Consider the following 18584-nt stretch of genomic DNA (forward strand, 5'->3'; position numbering starts at 1 on the left):
CTGTGATTATTTTTCTCCGTACATTAGAAGCGCCGAGTGCTTCTTCTTATTCTTCTGTTGCTCCTTTGAAACTTACGGTTCCTGCTTGCATTTTTTTGTAATACCCTTTATTTTTAAAATTTTATATACATGGTCAAATTGTATATTAAATTCATAACATTGTGACTTGATTGAGGTGTTTCGTTTACGAACATTATATACCTAATGAATATCTTCATTATTTTCCTCATGGTGTTTGGATGATTTGCTCTTTGCAGTTCTGGGTATTGTAGAGTCTTGAAAGATTGAATTCTAGCAATGCTTGATAATTCTGTGAATATGTAACTCCATGCATTCGGACGCGTAGTGTCCGACCTGCTTCACCGGTAACATTTCACCCTGGACTTGTCCAGCTTCACGTTCACGGCCTTCTTATTGCTCTGGACATAGGGCACCCTATCAACATCGCATGCTGCTGACTCATTTAGTGTAAGAACGCTCTATTGCTCCCGGTCCACTTTTTCTTACAGGGCGGCTCGAGTGCATCCTATCTGAATTTAGATGTCCACTTAACACAACACAAGCAACGCAACAAACAAAATTTACCGTTATCGAATCTCGCGGTCTCTCTTATTGCGGTGATGGTGTATGGAAGGCGGTCCCCGGGTATCTTGCTGATGAAGGTGATGATCAGCTATAGCTGTCAAAACGCAAACACGTGAAACTAATGCGGTTTTTTATTTAACGTATCGTATCACAGATGCCTGACTCTTCTGAAATTTTTATCCATCTTGGAGACAAAATCTGACATGTCTTGTAGTTTGCCCCTTTGCATGAGCCGTTCGTCATTCGGGTTTTTTTTTCTCGGGTCGCTTAGTCCAATCGTCACGCGCTGATGATCAAGGCTCTCCCTTCGACTCTAGTTGCGTTGTGCGCCACGCACACATACCATGCGATCATCCTTGCTGTCTCTGTTGCCGAATTCAGCGACCGAACTCAGCGCTTGTTTCCTATTTACCGCGGGAGACGTACAACCTAGCTATCCCTAACCCAAGGTTAGTCAAGAGAGGTTTTCTGATGTTCAAATTTGTTTTTTACCCCCGCTGGGTTACCCTTGACGATCACCGAAATTTTCAAAGCGGAAACTGTTGAATGTTTTAACAACGTCGATGGTTGCTAACCAATCGTTCCGCGCACTTCTGTTCTACAAACTGTGAAAACTAGATCACCTATTTTAACTCACCTTGCCCTAACCGTTTATTTTCACCAGTGATGGCCAAACTGCGGCCCGCGGACTGACTTGTGGGATGATGGACTTGCCTATTGACTAACTGAATTCATGGATTACTACGATCTCTAAAACAAACCCCCTGGAAATGTCATCACAAAATAGGACACATCAAAACGCGGATTACCTATACTCAAACCGGATGCGTACAGCTGATGGTTTAGTTTCTTCAATTTATATTATGCAATGCTTTACGTGAATTATCAACAGAATAAAGACTGTATACATCACTTCAGTATGTTTGTTGACTTCTATAATCGATGAGAGAAATTAAAATTCCCAACTTCTTATTCATTCTACTACTGGGTCTGTCGATCGATTCACCTTCATCCGGTAGTGGGTAAGGGTCGCTGCTTATACACAACTAAAAACAGTCACAGCCAATCCAGGAGAAGAACTATGGTCTTCCCAAATCAAACACAAACATTTATTCACACATTCATTCAAACATCCGTATTATTTCCATGCATTTGGTTCAAGTGTAACCCACAAACTAAGTTTATGTCCTCAAAATGTGTACTACATTATCCTATTGGGCTGATTTGTTTAGGATCAATATTTTGTTCTTACAGTTACTATTTGCGTCGTTGACTGAAGCCTGAACGAACAGTGAAAGCAGCGTTTTCGTAGTGAAAAGTAAGAACAGGCGGGGGGAGGGGGACTGGAAAATGAGCAACAAATTGAAACTGCTACGAAATTGTCCGAACGTTATTCGCAGTGCTGCCTAAAAAAACTAAAAAACTGATACTGGGCTGATCAAGTCGGACGAAAGAAGGATAGAGATGTTCTATACGCTAACCGTTCTCACTGGTTACCAAAAGGAATTCTACTGGTTACGTTTATCCCGCTATTAGTTGCACTCAACACTTCCGTGTCTATAGCTCGTCCTTCAGCAGCGTGTATCGTTTATCGGATGGTGCCAAATGTTTGAAAGTCGATTCCGGAGGTGTAGTTCCTTTTTTCACATCTTGATTGGTGACGATTTCGATCGTGTTGTCGTCGGTCTTCTCCGGTCCGTAATGGAATTCGCTGTGGAAGTTTTTCAGTAAGAAAATATTACTATTTTGATTGGAACACCGGAAACCATCAACCTACCGATGCAATTTTCCGCTGTAGAGGTCATTGAGGAATTGTTTCAATTTGCCGGGAACAAAAATATCCTTGAAGTTGGGGAATAGATACATATGCCGGAAGGAATCGATTGCAATCAACGGTAAATCCGATTGACTTTTTCCAAGATGGTGCAGCGGATGTGCGAACCGCTTGCCGTCAGCCGTTAAGAAATTGACGTTTTCTGTGAAAATGTTACAAAAAAAATATGTTTATCTTTAAAAAAATATTTGAAACAGATATATAGTTACGTACGTTTTTCCGATAGCAGCTGACTTTCGATGATCGCCTTGTAGTCTTTGATAGATTGAAAATCGTCCGGAGCATGAAACAGAATTAAGAACGGAAGACCTTCCTCCGTCAGCTCTTCGGCATTCTCGAAGGTGATCTCTCGCACCAGTGGAACGCAATTCTCCTGCACCCAAATGTTCAACTCGTCAAAGCTGTTCAGATCTCCTTTGAAAACCTCGTCATTACCATCCGTGACAGCCACATCTGGTCGAAAAACAATTATTGGATGACCTGAAAAAGGTTGATCGATAATAAACTTCTGAAAAAGAGTTGGTGATGATCTTTTGATTTTACTTGGCGGATGCATGGCCGCAACGACGTCGCCGAAGCCGGCGTGAAACACGCAATCCTCCTTCAGGTGGCTTGCCACCCGCCGGAACGTGTTATATTCCGGCATGTCGCGTCGATCGAAATACCCCACGACTATCCGCTTTTTGGTGTCCAACGATTCCAGGTCCTTCAGATTGTGGAACTCCTTGATAGGATCTTCCAGCTGCTTTTTGATGAACTCGGTGAACGCCTCCACCGTTCGGGCTCCCCGGTACTCTCGCTTGGTGGGTTGCCCGTTGCGGATCACCTTTAGCGTCGGGTATTTGGAGATGTGGAACCGACTCGCAACGGTGGATTCCTTATCACAGTCCACCTTACCCATGACTACGCGACCGGCTTCCGGGAATGCTTCCCGAACCTGTGTGGAAAGTGAGATAGGTCTTAGTTGGATCGGTATCAATAGTGAGCTTCAGAAATATTAAAATAGTTTTAAACTTCTTTTTTCTTTTTTTCAGGTTCTCAGTTGGTCGTTTATAGTAGCGTATGAAACTCTATGCCGGACTTTATGTGTTGTCATCATCAGAGTATGAGGAAGACCTCAAAGACCAATTCTACCTGGCGAGACAGGGAATGTCGCCCACTAAAACACAGGTAGAGTCCCAGGCATAACCGACACGCCTATGCCCGTAGGCGGAGGACAATGATGATGAGAGGACAAATAATAGATGTAAATGTGCTTTTTCCTGAATATTTTGTACAACTTGAGTTGTAAAATGTAGTATAGTAAAGTGAAGATCTAGTCAGCCAGGCCTAACACCGATTGTCCTCAACCGCGCACCCGCCATCTATTTTCTAACGCAACCAACCACAAATGATCAATTGGAAGGTAAATCTCGGACCATCAATAATTATCAACTTATCAGGGCTTGATCCATGGAACCAATTTCAACTTTCATCCGCTGGCATTTATGCACTATGCACTATTTATGCGCAGCACGACTTGGGCGTTCGCGGTAATCGACAGAAGCTTTAATCAACAGAGCCGCACTCGCCTCCCAACCCTCGAGACTAAAGACCTAGTGCGTAGCATTTATATCGGGAATCCGTGCCAAACCCCTTTCTCGAAATTTCTCGAAATTAGACTTTTGACACTTGGTTCGGTCTGACTTAACACCGACCACTTGAACGTTTCACAGCTGATATTAAAATCAAACAAGTAGAACACAGAGTTAAAAACTGCACACATAGCGGCTAGTAAACGGCTGAGATATGCGTACCGTCGGTGCCTTGTGCACGTGTAGGCATAAAATAGACCCTACAGTGGTTCATAGCCTCTTATTCGGCAACTCCTATTCCTACCTCCTCGTGGTACCAGCCGGGATACAAGTAACTTTGGTGGAGATCGGGTAACCAACCCCGATGGAAGCCAAGGTCGTATGCGGACAAGAAAGGAGGGCTCTTTCGAGCTTCGTTGGCCCTCTGGTGAAACAGGGGGTTGATGTAGCAGGTCTTGCAAGCCGTCACCAAGAGAAATACTAAAGCATGGAACGATGAACAAAGAAATTCTTACTGGAACAATCGGAATAGACCCACGCGACGAAAAAGGACTATGGATTGGAAACTCGGGACGTGGAGCTGCCGAACTCTCAACTTTCAAGGGAGCACTCGAGTGCTCTCCGACGTATTGAAGAGCCGCAAGTTCGACGTCGTAGCGTTGCAGGAGGTGTGCTGGAAGAGCTCAACGACACGTACGTTCAGAGATGGACATACCATCTACCAGTGCTGCGGCAACACACACGAGCTGGGTACAGCTTTCATAGTGATGGGCGAGATGCGGAAACGGGTGATTGGGTGGTGGCCAATCAATCCTCGAATATGCAGATTGAGAATCAAGGTCCGATTCTTCAATATTAGCATCATCAACGTGCACAGCCCCCACCTCAGAAGTACCGATGAGGACAAGGATGAAATCTACGTGCGGTTGGAGAGTGAATACGACTGCTGCCCAAAACAAGATATCAAGACCAATGCTTTTTTCAATTTCAATGCTCATGTCGGCCAGGAGTAGGAATACAAACCGGTGATTAGAAGGTTCAGTATCTTTTTCCAGCACAGAATCCATCACAAGTACACCTGGAGGTCACCAAATCAGACAGAATCACAGATCGACCACGTTTTGATCGACAGTCGGCACTTTTCAGACATTATCATTACCTAGTGATGGTTAAGATGCGCCCAAGACTCTCCGTTGTGAACAGCATTCGGTACCAACGCCAGCCTTGGTTAGATCTCGCGCGGCTGAAGCAGCCAGACCTTGCCGCAAACTACGCGCATTCACTCGAAGCTGCGCTGCCGTAACAGGACGAGCTGGACGAAGCCCCTCTCGAAGACTGTTGGAACACTATCAAAACAGCCATCGGCAGTGTAGCGGAGAGCTCCATCGGGCATGTGACCCGGAATCGGCGGAACGATTGGTTTGACGATGAATGTAGGAGGGTGATGGATGAGGAGAACGCTGCGTGGGCGGCCAAGATGCGCAGTGCCACACGTCAGAACATGGAAAGACACAAACAGAAGAAGATGCAGCGAAACCAAATCTTTCGGGAGAAAAAGCGCTACCTGGAATAGTAGGAATATGCAGAAATGGAGCGGCTGCATCGTTCTCAGGAAACGCAAAAGTTCTACCAGAAACTGAACGGATCCCGCAAAGGCTTTGTGCCGCGAGCCGAAATGTGTCGGGATAAAACTGGCAGTCTTCTGACGGACGATCGTGAGGTGACCGATAGGTGGAAGCAGCACTTCGACGAACACCTGAATGGCGCCCAGGCGGAAAACCATGGCGGCGGGGAAAGCGATTTCAACGGTGCAACAAACGGGGAAGAGGTGCCAGCCCCACTGATAGGCGAAGTTAAGGAGGCCTTCATGCAGCTAAGGAACAATAAGTCAGCTGGGAAAGATGGCATCGGAGCCAAAGCCGCATATGATACCCCTTCAAAGTCGCATATGATACCATCGACCGGAAAGAGCTATGGAAAATCATGGACGAGAACAGCTTCCCCAGGAAGCTCATCAAACTAATTGAATCTGCGATGCATAGTACACAGTGCTGTGGTCAGATTTCGGGCGGATTGTCAAGTTCATTTGAATCACACAAAAGGCTTCTTTAAGGTGATGGTCTGTCATACCTGGTGTTCAACATTCGTCTGCTTTGCCGATGACATGGATATGATCGGCAGAACATCTGTGGCGGTGGCTGAACAGTACACCAGACTAAAGCGCGAAGCAGAAAAGATTGGGTTAAAGGTAAATACGTCTAAAACAAAGTACATGCTGGCCAGCGGAACCGAGGACGTACGACACCGCTTGGGCAGTAGTATATTGACCGGCGACGATGAGTTTGAGGTAGTCGACGAATTTGTCTACCTTGGCTCACTGGTAACGGCGGACAATGAAGCCAGCCGTGAGATTCGGACTTCGGAGGCGTATTATCAGCGGAAGTCGTGCTTACTATGGACTTCACAAGCAATTGCGGTCGAGCAGACGAAGTCCCCGTACAAAGTGCACCCCGTACAAGACGCTTACTAGACCGGTTGTTCTCTACGGTCAAGAAACATGGACAATGCTCGAGGAGGACCTGCGAGTGCTAAGAACGATCTTCGGCGGCGTACAGGAGAACGGAGTATGGATGCGGAGGATGAACCGTGAACTCGCACAGCTCTATAGCAAACGCAGTATCCAGAAGGTGGCTAAAGCTGGACGAATACGATGCGTGTTCGCTTCAAATCCGGTAGGAAAAAGACGACCAGGAGCGCAGCCAGCAAGATGGTTAGACCGGGTGGAGCGAGATCTGGCGGAGAGTACTCGGTGTCCGAGGAATTGGAGAGCGGTAGCCCTCAACCGAGTTACATGGAGAAACTTTGTTCAACAGGCTTTGTCTTAGGACGGCAAGCCACCTAAGTAAGCAAGTAACAGCGGTAACAGGTTCGTTTTGACCATATAATGTCCGATGAAACGGAATTCTGAGGAAGTCAGTTGAGCGAAGAACTCTCGGGGGCGCGTTCATATTGTTCTTTGCTAGAATCCAAGGGGTATCATTTGCTCTACACAACTTTGCAACAAATACGGCACGCATATCGTCCCTTCTCTTTTCCAGTGTCCAGTGTAAGCAGCTTACACCTGTGTTCGTAAGGAGAAAGTTCGACTGGATCCGCCCAAGGTAGATCCCGAAGCGCATACATGATGAACCTTCTTGTATAGATTCGATTCGAGCCGTCCAAAACTGCCGTCTCCAGTGATAAGCGTACAAGTGCGTAATACAAAGCTCTCAGGCAGTATGGATCACGAAACTGTATTGCAATTTTCATTATAAATCCCAGGTTCTTGTTTGCTTTGGAAATTATGCTGCTGTACTGGTCCTGGAATGTATTTTCGGTGTCCAATAGAACACTACGATCCTTGACGACTGTTACGCTTTGAATATTCTGGCCATTTATGGAATAACTGTATTGAATTGAAGCCTATTTTCGGCTGTAACTGATTACGGAGCACTTGGTAATGCTGATGCTGAGTCGGTTGCGTATAAACCAACCGTAAAACATGTCGATCAGCTTTTGTAATTTGATACAATCAGCAACTGAGCGAACTGCAAAGTACATTCTGAGGTCATCAGCGTACACGATTCTGCATCCTGGGGAAAGTATCATGCAGACATCGTTGTAATATAGCGAAAATAGCAATGGTCCGACGTTGCTGCGCTGAGGCATGCCTACGGTACTTCGGAAGTCGCAAGACTCAGTGATCCCCGGTTTGACAGAAAGACAGCAGTTTTCAAGGAAGGATTTCAACCATTAAATAGAAGCAGCACCGAGATGCTTTATTTTAGCTAGCAGTGTGGTGTGGTCAACACGATCGAACGCAGCTTTGATGTTAGTATACACGGTGTCAACTTGTGCATATGTTGTAGACGAAAGGTGCTGAACTCCACCAGATTTGTGCTGATCGAGGGATTAGGAAAAAAGCCATGCTGATCAGTTGAGATGTATAGCGCAAAACTTCTGTGCAACAAGCCACCGATAAGAGTTTCAAATAATTTCGAACCAGTGCAGAGCAACGTGATCCTGCGGAAATCGGCAATATCGTTTTTGTTTTTGTTTTTTCAACACAGAAAAGATATAGGAACTCTTCCAGCATACAGGAAAGTTTTCCTGAAGAAGCGATTGGTTTATAATAAATTGTAGAGGTTTCGAAAGAGTAGATGCGCAATTTTCCAATATAATCGAAGGTATTTCATCCGGTACGGAAGACGCCGATGATTTCAACTGCTTTAAGGCAACTTCAACTTAATTTTGCGTGAAACTAGTTACGTTTATATCGTACACGTTTGCGGGAGCGAACTTAAAACCTTCCTGATAGGTAATTATTAAGTCATGCGATTTCTCAGACACCAATCTTGAAAATAATCAATTATCCGCAGAAGTTCCTTGGAAGTCCTCAACATTCCGTATAGTAAAATAAATCTACAGATCATCAGCATATGCCGGGCGTACTGCTGATGAAAGCCTAGTAGCATATGTCGTTGAAGAATATTGAGAATAATAGTGGACGAAGATTGCTTCCTTGGGGAACTTTAGAACTATTCGTGAATATTCAGGTTGCACTGCTTGACACAAAGGCGACGATTTATCGGGTTTGACTTCTGCCAACGCATGAGGAAAGACGGAGCACCTAGTCACCTAGTCCATTTTTGCTATCAATATTCGATGACAGCCCAGTTAGCTGAAGTACGATGCTGGTCTAATAAGCCAGTCGTCATATGTTCGAATCTCGACTAGACGGCGCTTGCTAGATAGAGTCAGTAGGATCGTCACTAGCCCCGTAATTGTACTGTACTCTAACAGCCCAATTAAGCCTGGGCAATGCGCAATGCAACGCGACGCAAATTGAATATTTGATCAATAGATCACCCAGGAAAGATTTCATGTTGATCAGGAGAAATGCATGATTTGGAAGCATATCTCTAACGAAAATTTCGAGCAGTTTGGAACCTGCACAAAGCAATGTGATCCCACGATCACGTTTGTCTCCTTTTTATGACCAGGGGGTATAAACGATTCTTTCCACTGTGTTGGGAATGTAGACGGTGAGTGGTACTCAGCGATTCGGCGCATTTTATTAGGACCAGAGACGAAATGCCATTAGGACCTACAGCAGTAGACGCCCTCATTTTCTTAATTGCCGTTCAAGATGTCTCAATACGAGAAGTACTGAAGTACAGTACGATCTAAAGTTGCCATTGTCCAAGACATTGTGAGGGGCATTCACCATTATCACCAGCATTATCAATCAGACGAATGGACTCAGCTGGAGGATTGAGGCAATCAACTCCTGGAGCAAAACATCAGGAAACTGTATCGTAATTAAGTTGAATATTTCTTCACAAGCATCGGGTTGTAAACCACTATCCTATCTCTTCTGATTCATGAAAGACTAGAAACGCTATCGGTACCGCTTGAGACTTGATTCGATACACTTTATGTACCTTATGTAGACCAATTTATGATACGGCCTGTATCCGAGTCTGTATCCTTTATCCAAGTCCGACAAAGGAACATAGGAAAGAAACAGGCGCCAGAACAGGTTCTCGTCTAAAACCTGGATATCGTTAGCTAAGCTGTGTCATTGCAAGCATTGCTAAGTTGCATTGCATCCGAAGAAGGCAGTGAATGTTTTACCACAAGCGTTATTCAATTCATTTATTCACAACACCTTTAACTCAGCCAATTTAGGTAGATGGCTTTTGTTTTTTCAGCCGTTCAGATATATTGTTAGGTTCCTCGGTAATGCCAACAACGTTGACTCGCGATTTAAAAGATTTCTGGGTATCGACCTCGTATTTATCAAAGTGATTCTCGAGCCACATCCTTAACCGGGTAGGAAATTGGGTTGAATTTGCTACACATGTCTTGTTTGTTGACGTCAACCGAATGGGTCTGCTTTGGTTTAAAAACAATTGTCTGCTCAAACCACTTCAGTTGTTTTGGCTTACTTAATTTAGAGATGATGGTGATAGCAGTATTGGATTTGCTTGCTGGTGCTTTCGGATATTGAAGGACAACTTTAACGAAGGCATAGAAAAACGTGGTTTAAACGAAGAACTATTTATTACGTCTAAACTCAACTGAGTGTACTGTTGGAATGAACTGTTAGAAAAAAATAACAACTCTCGGTTTCTATGTGAAACGATTACATCTATATGTTAGGCGATTGCTGCTAAGTTAACACCCCCTCTCAATCGACCAATCCAATTTGAGAACAGATTTCAGTTAAACATTTTTTATCTAACGGCTTTGTAAACATATCAGCCAACTGACGATGTGTTGTTATATGTTCAATCTTCAATCGTCCATTTGCAATATGGTCACGCAGGAAACGGTGCCTTATGTCAATATGTTTCGAACGTTTGGGTTCAAAATTACGCGCTATGCCGATACATCCTTGGTTATATTCATAAATAACGAATGCCTCTTCTAGTTTTAGATCTTCAAGAATGCCAGCGATCCAAATTCCTTCTGATACAGCTGCACTCAATGCCACATATTCTGCTTCGCTTGACGATGTAGCTACCGTTGTCTGCTTTTTACTCGACCAAGAAAACAAGTTTCCAAATACCTTATAGATATAGCCGCTTACTGACTTACGATCTATGGTATCCGATGCCCAGTCTGTGTCTGCATATCCGGTTAATGGTTTTGCTTCATTATGCCGCTTAAATTCCAAATATCTGGCTTTTGTTCTTTTTAAATATCGTATGAGGTAGGACCCTTTTTAATAACTGCCAGTGAAACGTAAGAGGATTTTGTGTAAATGTTTCTAGGAAACCAACTGGGTAACATAAATCTGGTCTGGTACATAGCATGATATACATTATTGTCCCTAGTAGCTCACGATAGGATTCACTGGTGGAATCTCCATTAGTAGCCTATAATATCCCTATCTCCATAGGGGTTTTTACTGGATTGCAATCAGTCATTTGGAATTGTTTCAATAACTTTTCAATGCTCGTTTCTTGTGACAATTGCATGACTTCATTGTTGCCATAGTTTAGTTTTACACACAAGAAGTGATTTGCTCTTCCACAATCTGACATCGCAAAAATGGCCATTAGCTTCTTCTTTAGTTTGATGATAGTTGACTCTTTTCATCCAGCAATCAACAAGTCGTCTACATATAAAACTCTTTTAATTCCCCATGTAGGAACGCCGTTCATCTGGTGAAACCGGAAATCTTGATGAATGCCGACAGCCAGTATAATTCGTCTCTAGTAACTTACTGGGTAACCTGCGCTCCCGTCCACTGGTCCTCGACAATACACCTTGTCGATCTGTATGCAGAGGGAGCGCTGTGTTGATGTCTTCTGTCGTTGTTGGTTCACCTTCAAGAGCATCGATTCCATCTGAGTCGGCCTCAGCATCATGGAATTTACAGTCATTTTCAGGTTGAACATCACATTGCCTTTCTTGCTCGAAAGAGAAACTTATTATCAGCGGTACGTCTTCTTCGGGGTTGCTTTTCACATTTTGCTCGTCAGCAAACGGAAACGAGCCTTCATCAAATTTCACGTCTCTAGCGATGATTATTTTTCGTAATGTCTTGTGCCAAAGCCTACAGCCGTTTGGAGCGTAGCCGATCATTACCATTTCACGACTCTTCAGATCTAGCTTTTTCCGTTGTTGTGCCGGTATCCACACGAAGCATTTACATTCAAATATCCGTAATTTTTCCAAATTTGGGTTGGTATCAAACCACGCTTCTGCTGGAGAGATTTTACTAGGCACAGCTGCTGTCGGACTTCTATTTAAAAGGTATACACATGCAAGTACTGCTTCAGACCATACATTTTTCGGTACTTTTGAATTTATGAGTTCTGTGTGAATTCTTTCTACCAAGGTTCGATTAAATCTTTCCGCCATACCATTTTGTTGTGGGGAATAAGCAACCGTAGGCTCCACCTGAATGCCTTTTTGTTTATAATAGTTGCGCTGATTTGTCGAAAAATACTCTCGTCCTTGATCTACCGTCTTGGTTGAAATTGGTTTACTTACCATAGACGTTACTAGTGCCTCGTCTTCCTTGAATCGCTCAAAAACTTCCGATTTCTTTTTCAGCAGGTAGATCATTCCAAAGTGACTGTAACCATCGATGAAGCTGACAAAATATCGGAATCCATCCCATGCTGGAGGATCTATAGGGCCACAAACGCGACTTGCCCGTCTTCTGGTACCATTAAAAGGCTCTCGACACTGCTTACCTTGTATACTGCCGGTGGAAGCATAACTGTCCCATGTTACATTTTCTCATTTTGTTGTCAAACGTTATAGTTATATATGTATTTTTATAATATGAATCGAAAACATAATGTTTATATTAGAAAACCTCGAAAAAATTTGAAGACAATTTGTCCCTCTGGAAAAATGGACGCATATTTGTCTCGCAGCTTATCCCTTTTTATACAAAATGTTTTCAGGTTGTATACAAAATTGAGTGAAGTTTTTTAACATTATCTCAAAGAGGGACAAATCATAACATCAAAACTAAATAGTTTTAGAAAAATCAGTACTTCAACTTTGAGTGCGATTTTTTCGTTTTCGTGTTTTGTAACATGGGACAGACATGTTTCCAGCGGCAGTATAGGGTAAGCAACGTATTTTGGACCCCTTCAGCAGCTGTACATAATTTGGACACTTACAGCAAAATCAAATGGAAGTGTCCAAATTATGTACAGCTGCTGATGGGATCCAAAATAGGTTGGTTACCCTACATGGTTCACAAATAGCAGTTTTTGCTGTCCTTTTGATTCCTTTTAATGCACCTCGATTGATCATTTTTTCCAAGCCACTCTGACTAATGTGGCCTAAACGTCGATGCCAGAGTTTTCCAGTTTCCACATCACAAATTTCATACAAGATGACCTGTGGCCAGAATAACTCCGTCTTTCTCCAAAACTGCTCTGTCGCCTGAGAACACTACATCAATGCCCTTTTTCGTCATTTTCTTCGCTGACATCAAATTCTCCCTCAGTTCTGGCACGAGCAAAATATCCGTCACATTAAAGTGTACTCCTCGATTGCTTACGTTTATCTCTCCTATCTCCTGGGCTACCATTGTCTGACCTTACTTTGCCACTTGGATTTTCACTGGCTTATCCAGTTTTCGCAGGAACGAGATAACAGACTTGTCTTCCACCAGGTGATCACTGCAGCCTGTGTGTAACTTGAAACAGATTAAAACTGTTTTCATGCATCGACATCTGCCATGAAACTTACGAAGTTTTTAACAACAGAATTGGCTTTACTTCTATTTTGCTGACGGCAGTCTTTCTTGAAGTGTCCTCGTTTACCACACCCATGACACTTTCCATTGAACCGTTGCTGCTTCTTTGGCTTGTTTCCTGCAAACGCTGCCGGTTTTTCTACCACGTATTCTTCCTGACGGTCTGCCCGCTTAGATACGTTCCAGCGTTACGGGACACAATTAGCACCTATTGTTACCCTGTGAATCGCCTCCTGTTTCACCAATTTTTTGGGAAATACCTTGTAAAATAGTTGTTTAAGGAGTACTTCATTTTACACTAGAATGTCAGGGATTTGATGAAACAGGAACCGATCTGCATAGTAGGGATAGTGTCCCGTAACGCTGTAATGTGTCTTAGATTCCTCCGCTTGAACCCTTCCCTTTACTAAATCCAGTGTTAGTCCAGTCTCTGTTTTATTCTCCAAAGCGGTCACAAGGGGATCATACGATTCTGGCAGTGTTAAGAAAAGCTGCGATACCAGATTCGCCTCCACCAGGGTAGCACCAGCCGTCTTCAACTTTCTCACAAGTACATCGAACTCCTAGAGACTCCTAGTACTCCTGACTTCTGATATCAGCTCCATTTTTCATATGAAATCGTGCCAACTGCTTCCGAACCAGGGTCTGACTAATGACCGATTTCTTGACGTATGTTGCTTCCAAACTGTCCCACCTCAGTTTTGTCTTCTCTCTAACGATTTCCAAGCAATCGTCAGTTAGGCAGCTTACCAACAGCGCTTTTCCTTTGCGGTCCTTTTCCATGAACCTGTTCTTCTCAGCTTATTCCACTAGCATATTTTGAGTTAGAACTTCTGAGACTCCGGCTGCTTCCAAGAAAAGCTTGACACGGTAACTCATATTTCTCATATTTCTGTATTCCGTGAGCAAGGTCCTTATGCGTTGTGCCCATAACCTATTGAGGGACTTTAACGAAGGTACAGAAAAACGTAGTTTGAACGAAGAACTATTTTATTCCGTCTAAACTCAACTGAGTGTAATGTTGGAATGAACTGTTAGGAAAAAATAACAACTCTCGGTTTCTATGTGAAACGATTACATCTATATGTTAGGCGATTGCTACTAAGTTAACACCGAAGAATCGATGACACATTTTATTCCGGACCTCAATGATCCCGATGAGGGCTCAGCGGCACCAAATTCAGTGGACGCAGTTTTGACTTGTTAAATCGGAACTTTCGGAGTATTCTGGACTGTTGGATCATAATGCTTTCCAGCAGCATCAGCACAAGTCATTACTGATCTTCATGTCTTCGATCTTCGAATGCATTGAACTGTTCTTTCCGAACTAGAACAAGAACTTACATTTCTATTCATTGTGATCAAGTGACTACTCAAATATATGAACAAGACTTTTGTGAATTCTGCTAACGTGTTGAATTAGTAAATTTCACGTGTTGGCATTGTACTCCGGTACGTGTTAACCGGTCGTGTGAAAATTGAGAACAGTGTGTTATTCTGAAGCAACGGTAGCTTGGATAACTTCCACGTGTTCAGTCGACAACTGTTAAGTTTTATATCGACTTTCCTACTCGACTTTATGATGATCTCCTATTGTTCAGAAATATAATACAATTTACATTTTCGAGCCTGACCCTGAAGGGCCACTTATGACGCACCGACATCAAACAGTAGTATGTTATACGACTCCTTCGACTCAAAATAATAACAAATCTATAAGTGACGTAAACGTAGACCTAATGTTAGGCAACGAAACGAATTGTATCGTTCGTTACCACTTACCTTATCAGCCGCTTCGTCGAATATTGGTTGCAGAATGTTGCTAAACCTGCACCACTCAGCGTAGAAATTGATAAATATTAGTTCATTAGAAGCTGGAAAACAGGAGAATGCTGTTAAAATCAACTGTCCTGAAACCTAACGATGTATTAATAACCTACTCACCTAAAGTCATATCTAGATTTTCACTGTTGAGCTGAACCGCACCGCTGTCGGTAGGATTGTAGAAGAGATAAACCACCTGCGAAAAGGGGAACAGGATTAATGCGTGGATTAACTGCTTATTGCCGAATCAGCTGGTTCCAGTTGGGAATTATATAATATCGCCCCAGATATGAATTACCATACCAAGAGCGATCAAAATGCTAACCTCCTTATGTAGGACTTACATAAATCAAAATTCCAAAAAGCAGCAACCAACCCAAATTCACCCAACAGTGAACGTATCCCTGACTCGTGTGAATTCCACATAAATATACCAACACTTTTACTTGTTCTTTTGAGAGACAAACGAGTCAGTTTGAATCGACTCAACCCAGAATTACGCTTCAAATTCAGTCCAATTACCAAAACTCAAATTAATGTAATACATTTTTTCTTACAAACAGTTTCCAGAAGAAGCGTAAAATGTGTCAAATGATCATTGGGCTGATTCAGGTTAAACGAGGCATATTGTTTTCGAAACTCGAATCAACTAGCAAGTATATCTGATTTAATTTTTGCAAACCAAATTTACTTTTGGAAATTGAATGATCGCAATTATGCAAGTGTTGCTCTCCCGTTTTATCATCACTTTCTGTTTGATCTCGTGTCGTGACAACCGGTTTTAGATGATCCATCCATGCATATGTAGAAAAAGCTTTAATTGCTAATGAAGATGCCCCAGAAGCGTAACGCCTCCATCCAATCCAGTCAAGTCAAGTCAAGTCGGAGCTGCTATGGCTCTACTTTTGACAACTAGCGCATACATCCGTTGCAGAACGAACCTGCTTGCAGATAATAAGTGAACGACAAAACGCTTGTCTAGCTGCCGGCATGGCATGGTTGTAGCCGACGAGGAAAGCTGATAAGTATCGACATGACCGTGTTTTACTTTTCTGTGCGGTTCCGCGACATTCGCAATCAAGTCGCACAAACAATAATACGTCGGCATATCCACTTCCAACCCCCTCCGGTGCCACCGACACGTGCCGCACGCACGCACGATACTCAGTAGCACACCCACTACACCCAGGGCCACCCTCTCGCAGATCGAGGGAGGTTCATATTTGGCACCGTGTTGCTAGCAAATTTGGTTAAGTTTAATTTTGAGTCAAGCACGGCTTTAAGATTTTTGTAACATTTATAATAATCTTTACAAATACAACAAATACACACTTAATCGGTTCGGTAAAATTTTACCGAAATCTAAACAGCAGAACGTTCGGTAAATTTTTTTATTGCACCACACATTATTAATGATCTGTAAACGTCGATTGGCAACATCGAAATTTTTACTGAACGTTCAGCTGTTTAGATTTCGGTAAAATTTTACCGAATTCGGTGCTTTTGTTAAGAAATGAATCAAAATTGAGTCAAAGTGATCGAACCATCCCTGGGTACTGAGATTATCTACTAATTCAACGAAGGTTACCTAGTCATTTCCATGTGGCTTTTCATTGTCTCCCTTCCCTCTTAGTTATTCATTTCACCAACAGAAAACTATTTTTATGTTTTGGTTTTTATTGAATACTTTCTTCAAAATTATTTGACAATTAGACACCTACTAATATTTTTGGTAGCTGGTCCATTTTTAAAGAGTGAAACCTGGCTTTAGTTTTCGAAAGGTCGCATAATCAACCCTTTTACATACATTATACGACCTTCTGAAAACTAAAGCCAGAAATAAGTGTTTACATCCTTGGGCTACTAAAACCTAACTAAATGCTACAGTTTTATCCCCGAGGGAGTGGAGTCTTACGTTGACCTTTATTTAATAAAATTCTCCCAGCTGTAAATATGTAATATAGGAAACGTGTGCTACAGGAGGGTCACGCTTTCTTGCTTCCCCTTGATATTAGTTGGTCTGGCAATTGACAAAAAAAAGTAACAGTTTTATGTAATTTTCATTTTCCAGGACGCTGTCTAGAATTGTTAGTATGCGATCGATAGAATTAGACAAGTCCTATCGCCATCTCTCATTAAGTTGGTTACGTTAACTCTTTCGTTAACCATAACATGCCGAGTTTCCATCTGATAAATTGGCATCACTTCCTCTGCATTGTGTGATGCGGCATGAAGAAAAATGTCAAAAGCTGATTCGTCGAGAATACTGTTGTGTTGTGAGCCGCGGATTGGTCGGAACATTTTCCCTAATTCCTTGAACCAGCCGGAATATTTTAGCTTAGACGACAGCTTGCAATGCAAATGGGTCGAAACGGTTCCTTTTCTACCATATAATACAATTTTAAAAACTTCACTATTTCTGGGTACTTCACTATTTAATTAAATCCGTTACCCTTGATCCCACTCAAAAAATCACAAAGGGAAAAACCTGAGGTATCAAATCCGCCGCTACTCACCATAAAATAACTGAATATCGTTAATTTTGCACCCTTCAACATCGTCATTTTTGGGCCTTCTTCTCAGGTGACCAAAGAACTTATTTCAATAACACTGTTTATCTGGCCCTTATCTGCTTCGTGATACCCGATGTTACACTATAACTGTTATTTATTTCCTGCTTCGCAAATTTCGCACCACACACCGACGGATTGAATACTGACAATAGATTTTTCCCAATCCTCAAGCAATATCCGTACACATTGACTGATGCTGAACAGCGAACGTTAAGCAAGCAAGCACCAACTGAACCGCTAACTCTTTAGCTTGGCTATTACAATGATGATGAGCCTATTGCCGACGAAGACGAAAAACGATGACGACACCGAGCACGCGTAGGATGGAGGAAAATTTTTGGGTAAATGCTCACATCACACTTCACACTGTATACGATCACAGTCCGATGGCCGAAGGATGGCGAGAAAAGTCGCATCACCGCACCTTCGCAATTATGAAAAAATGACACCGATACTGACAGCAGAGCTACCAGATAATTTTCAAAATCTCAGTTGCATGAATACAAGTTTTAAATTTGAAACTTTGCTGCTTTTAATCAATACTGAAAAATGATTGGGTATTTCATATATTTTTTGAGTTGCAAATTTTGTATTTTGTTGATTTTTCATCTTTGTAATTCTGTATTGAAAAATTAAAAAATTTGCACTGCTACTATAATCTGTAAACTGTTCGCAAATCTGTTCGCCTGGCAGCCCTAACTGCCAGTAGTAGCGGTGGCAGCAGTGACAATCTGTAATGGGAAAATATAGATAACGCTAGTAACGCTTCGGTACAACATAGGCGATCTATCTATACATTTCAATAGGGCGAAAGTCCAACTTGTAAAGCAAACTGAATGAGGGTTCTTTTTTGGATATGCTGATATGCTGATAACCTGCCTCCGTATCCTGCCTGATTGCTGTCGCCTTATTGGGCTTGA

General features: G+C 42.6%; 1 protein-coding gene across 2 annotated transcripts; it reads right to left on the minus strand.

Annotated features, from left to right (window-relative positions):
• Positions 1–1393: 1393 nt before the first annotated feature.
• Positions 1394–18084, minus strand: LOC128738449 (endoplasmic reticulum resident protein 44). Of its 2 annotated transcripts, XM_053833596.1 has the most exons (7): positions 17608–18080; positions 15212–15287; positions 15050–15141; positions 2963–3356; positions 2633–2899; positions 2363–2561; positions 1394–2296 (listed from the first exon to the last, which is right to left on the minus strand). In XM_053833596.1, exons 1-7 carry the CDS (start codon positions 17653–17655, stop codon positions 2143–2145), a joined length of 1230 nt encoding a protein of 409 aa, XP_053689571.1. In that variant the 5' UTR covers positions 17656–18080; the 3' UTR covers positions 1394–2142. The 2 variants fall into 2 exon arrangements, with proteins under 2 accessions (XP_053689571.1, XP_053689561.1); XM_053833586.1 differs by having other exon boundaries at positions 2633–3356; positions 17608–18084.
• Between the last annotated feature and the right edge of the window lie 500 nt (positions 18085–18584).

Source organism: Sabethes cyaneus, chromosome 1, assembly GCF_943734655.1.
Source record: "Sabethes cyaneus chromosome 1, idSabCyanKW18_F2, whole genome shotgun sequence".
Classification (NCBI taxonomy): Eukaryota; Metazoa; Arthropoda; class Insecta; order Diptera; family Culicidae; genus Sabethes; species Sabethes cyaneus.

Excerpts from the sequence above, each read along its gene's own strand:
- LOC128738449 (XM_053833586.1), bottom strand. The coding sequence starts at position 17,655 with ATGACGATGTTGAAGGGTGCAAAATTAACGATATTCAGTTATTTTATG. Across the intron at positions 15,288-17,607 it reads CGATATTCAGTTATTTTATG|GTGGTTTATCTCTTCTACAA; the intron begins GTGAGTAGCGGC and ends CCCTTTTCGCAG. Across the intron at positions 2,297-2,362 it reads TACAGCGGAAAATTGCATCG|CGAATTCCATTACGGACCGG; the intron begins GTAGGTTGATGG and ends AAACTTCCACAG.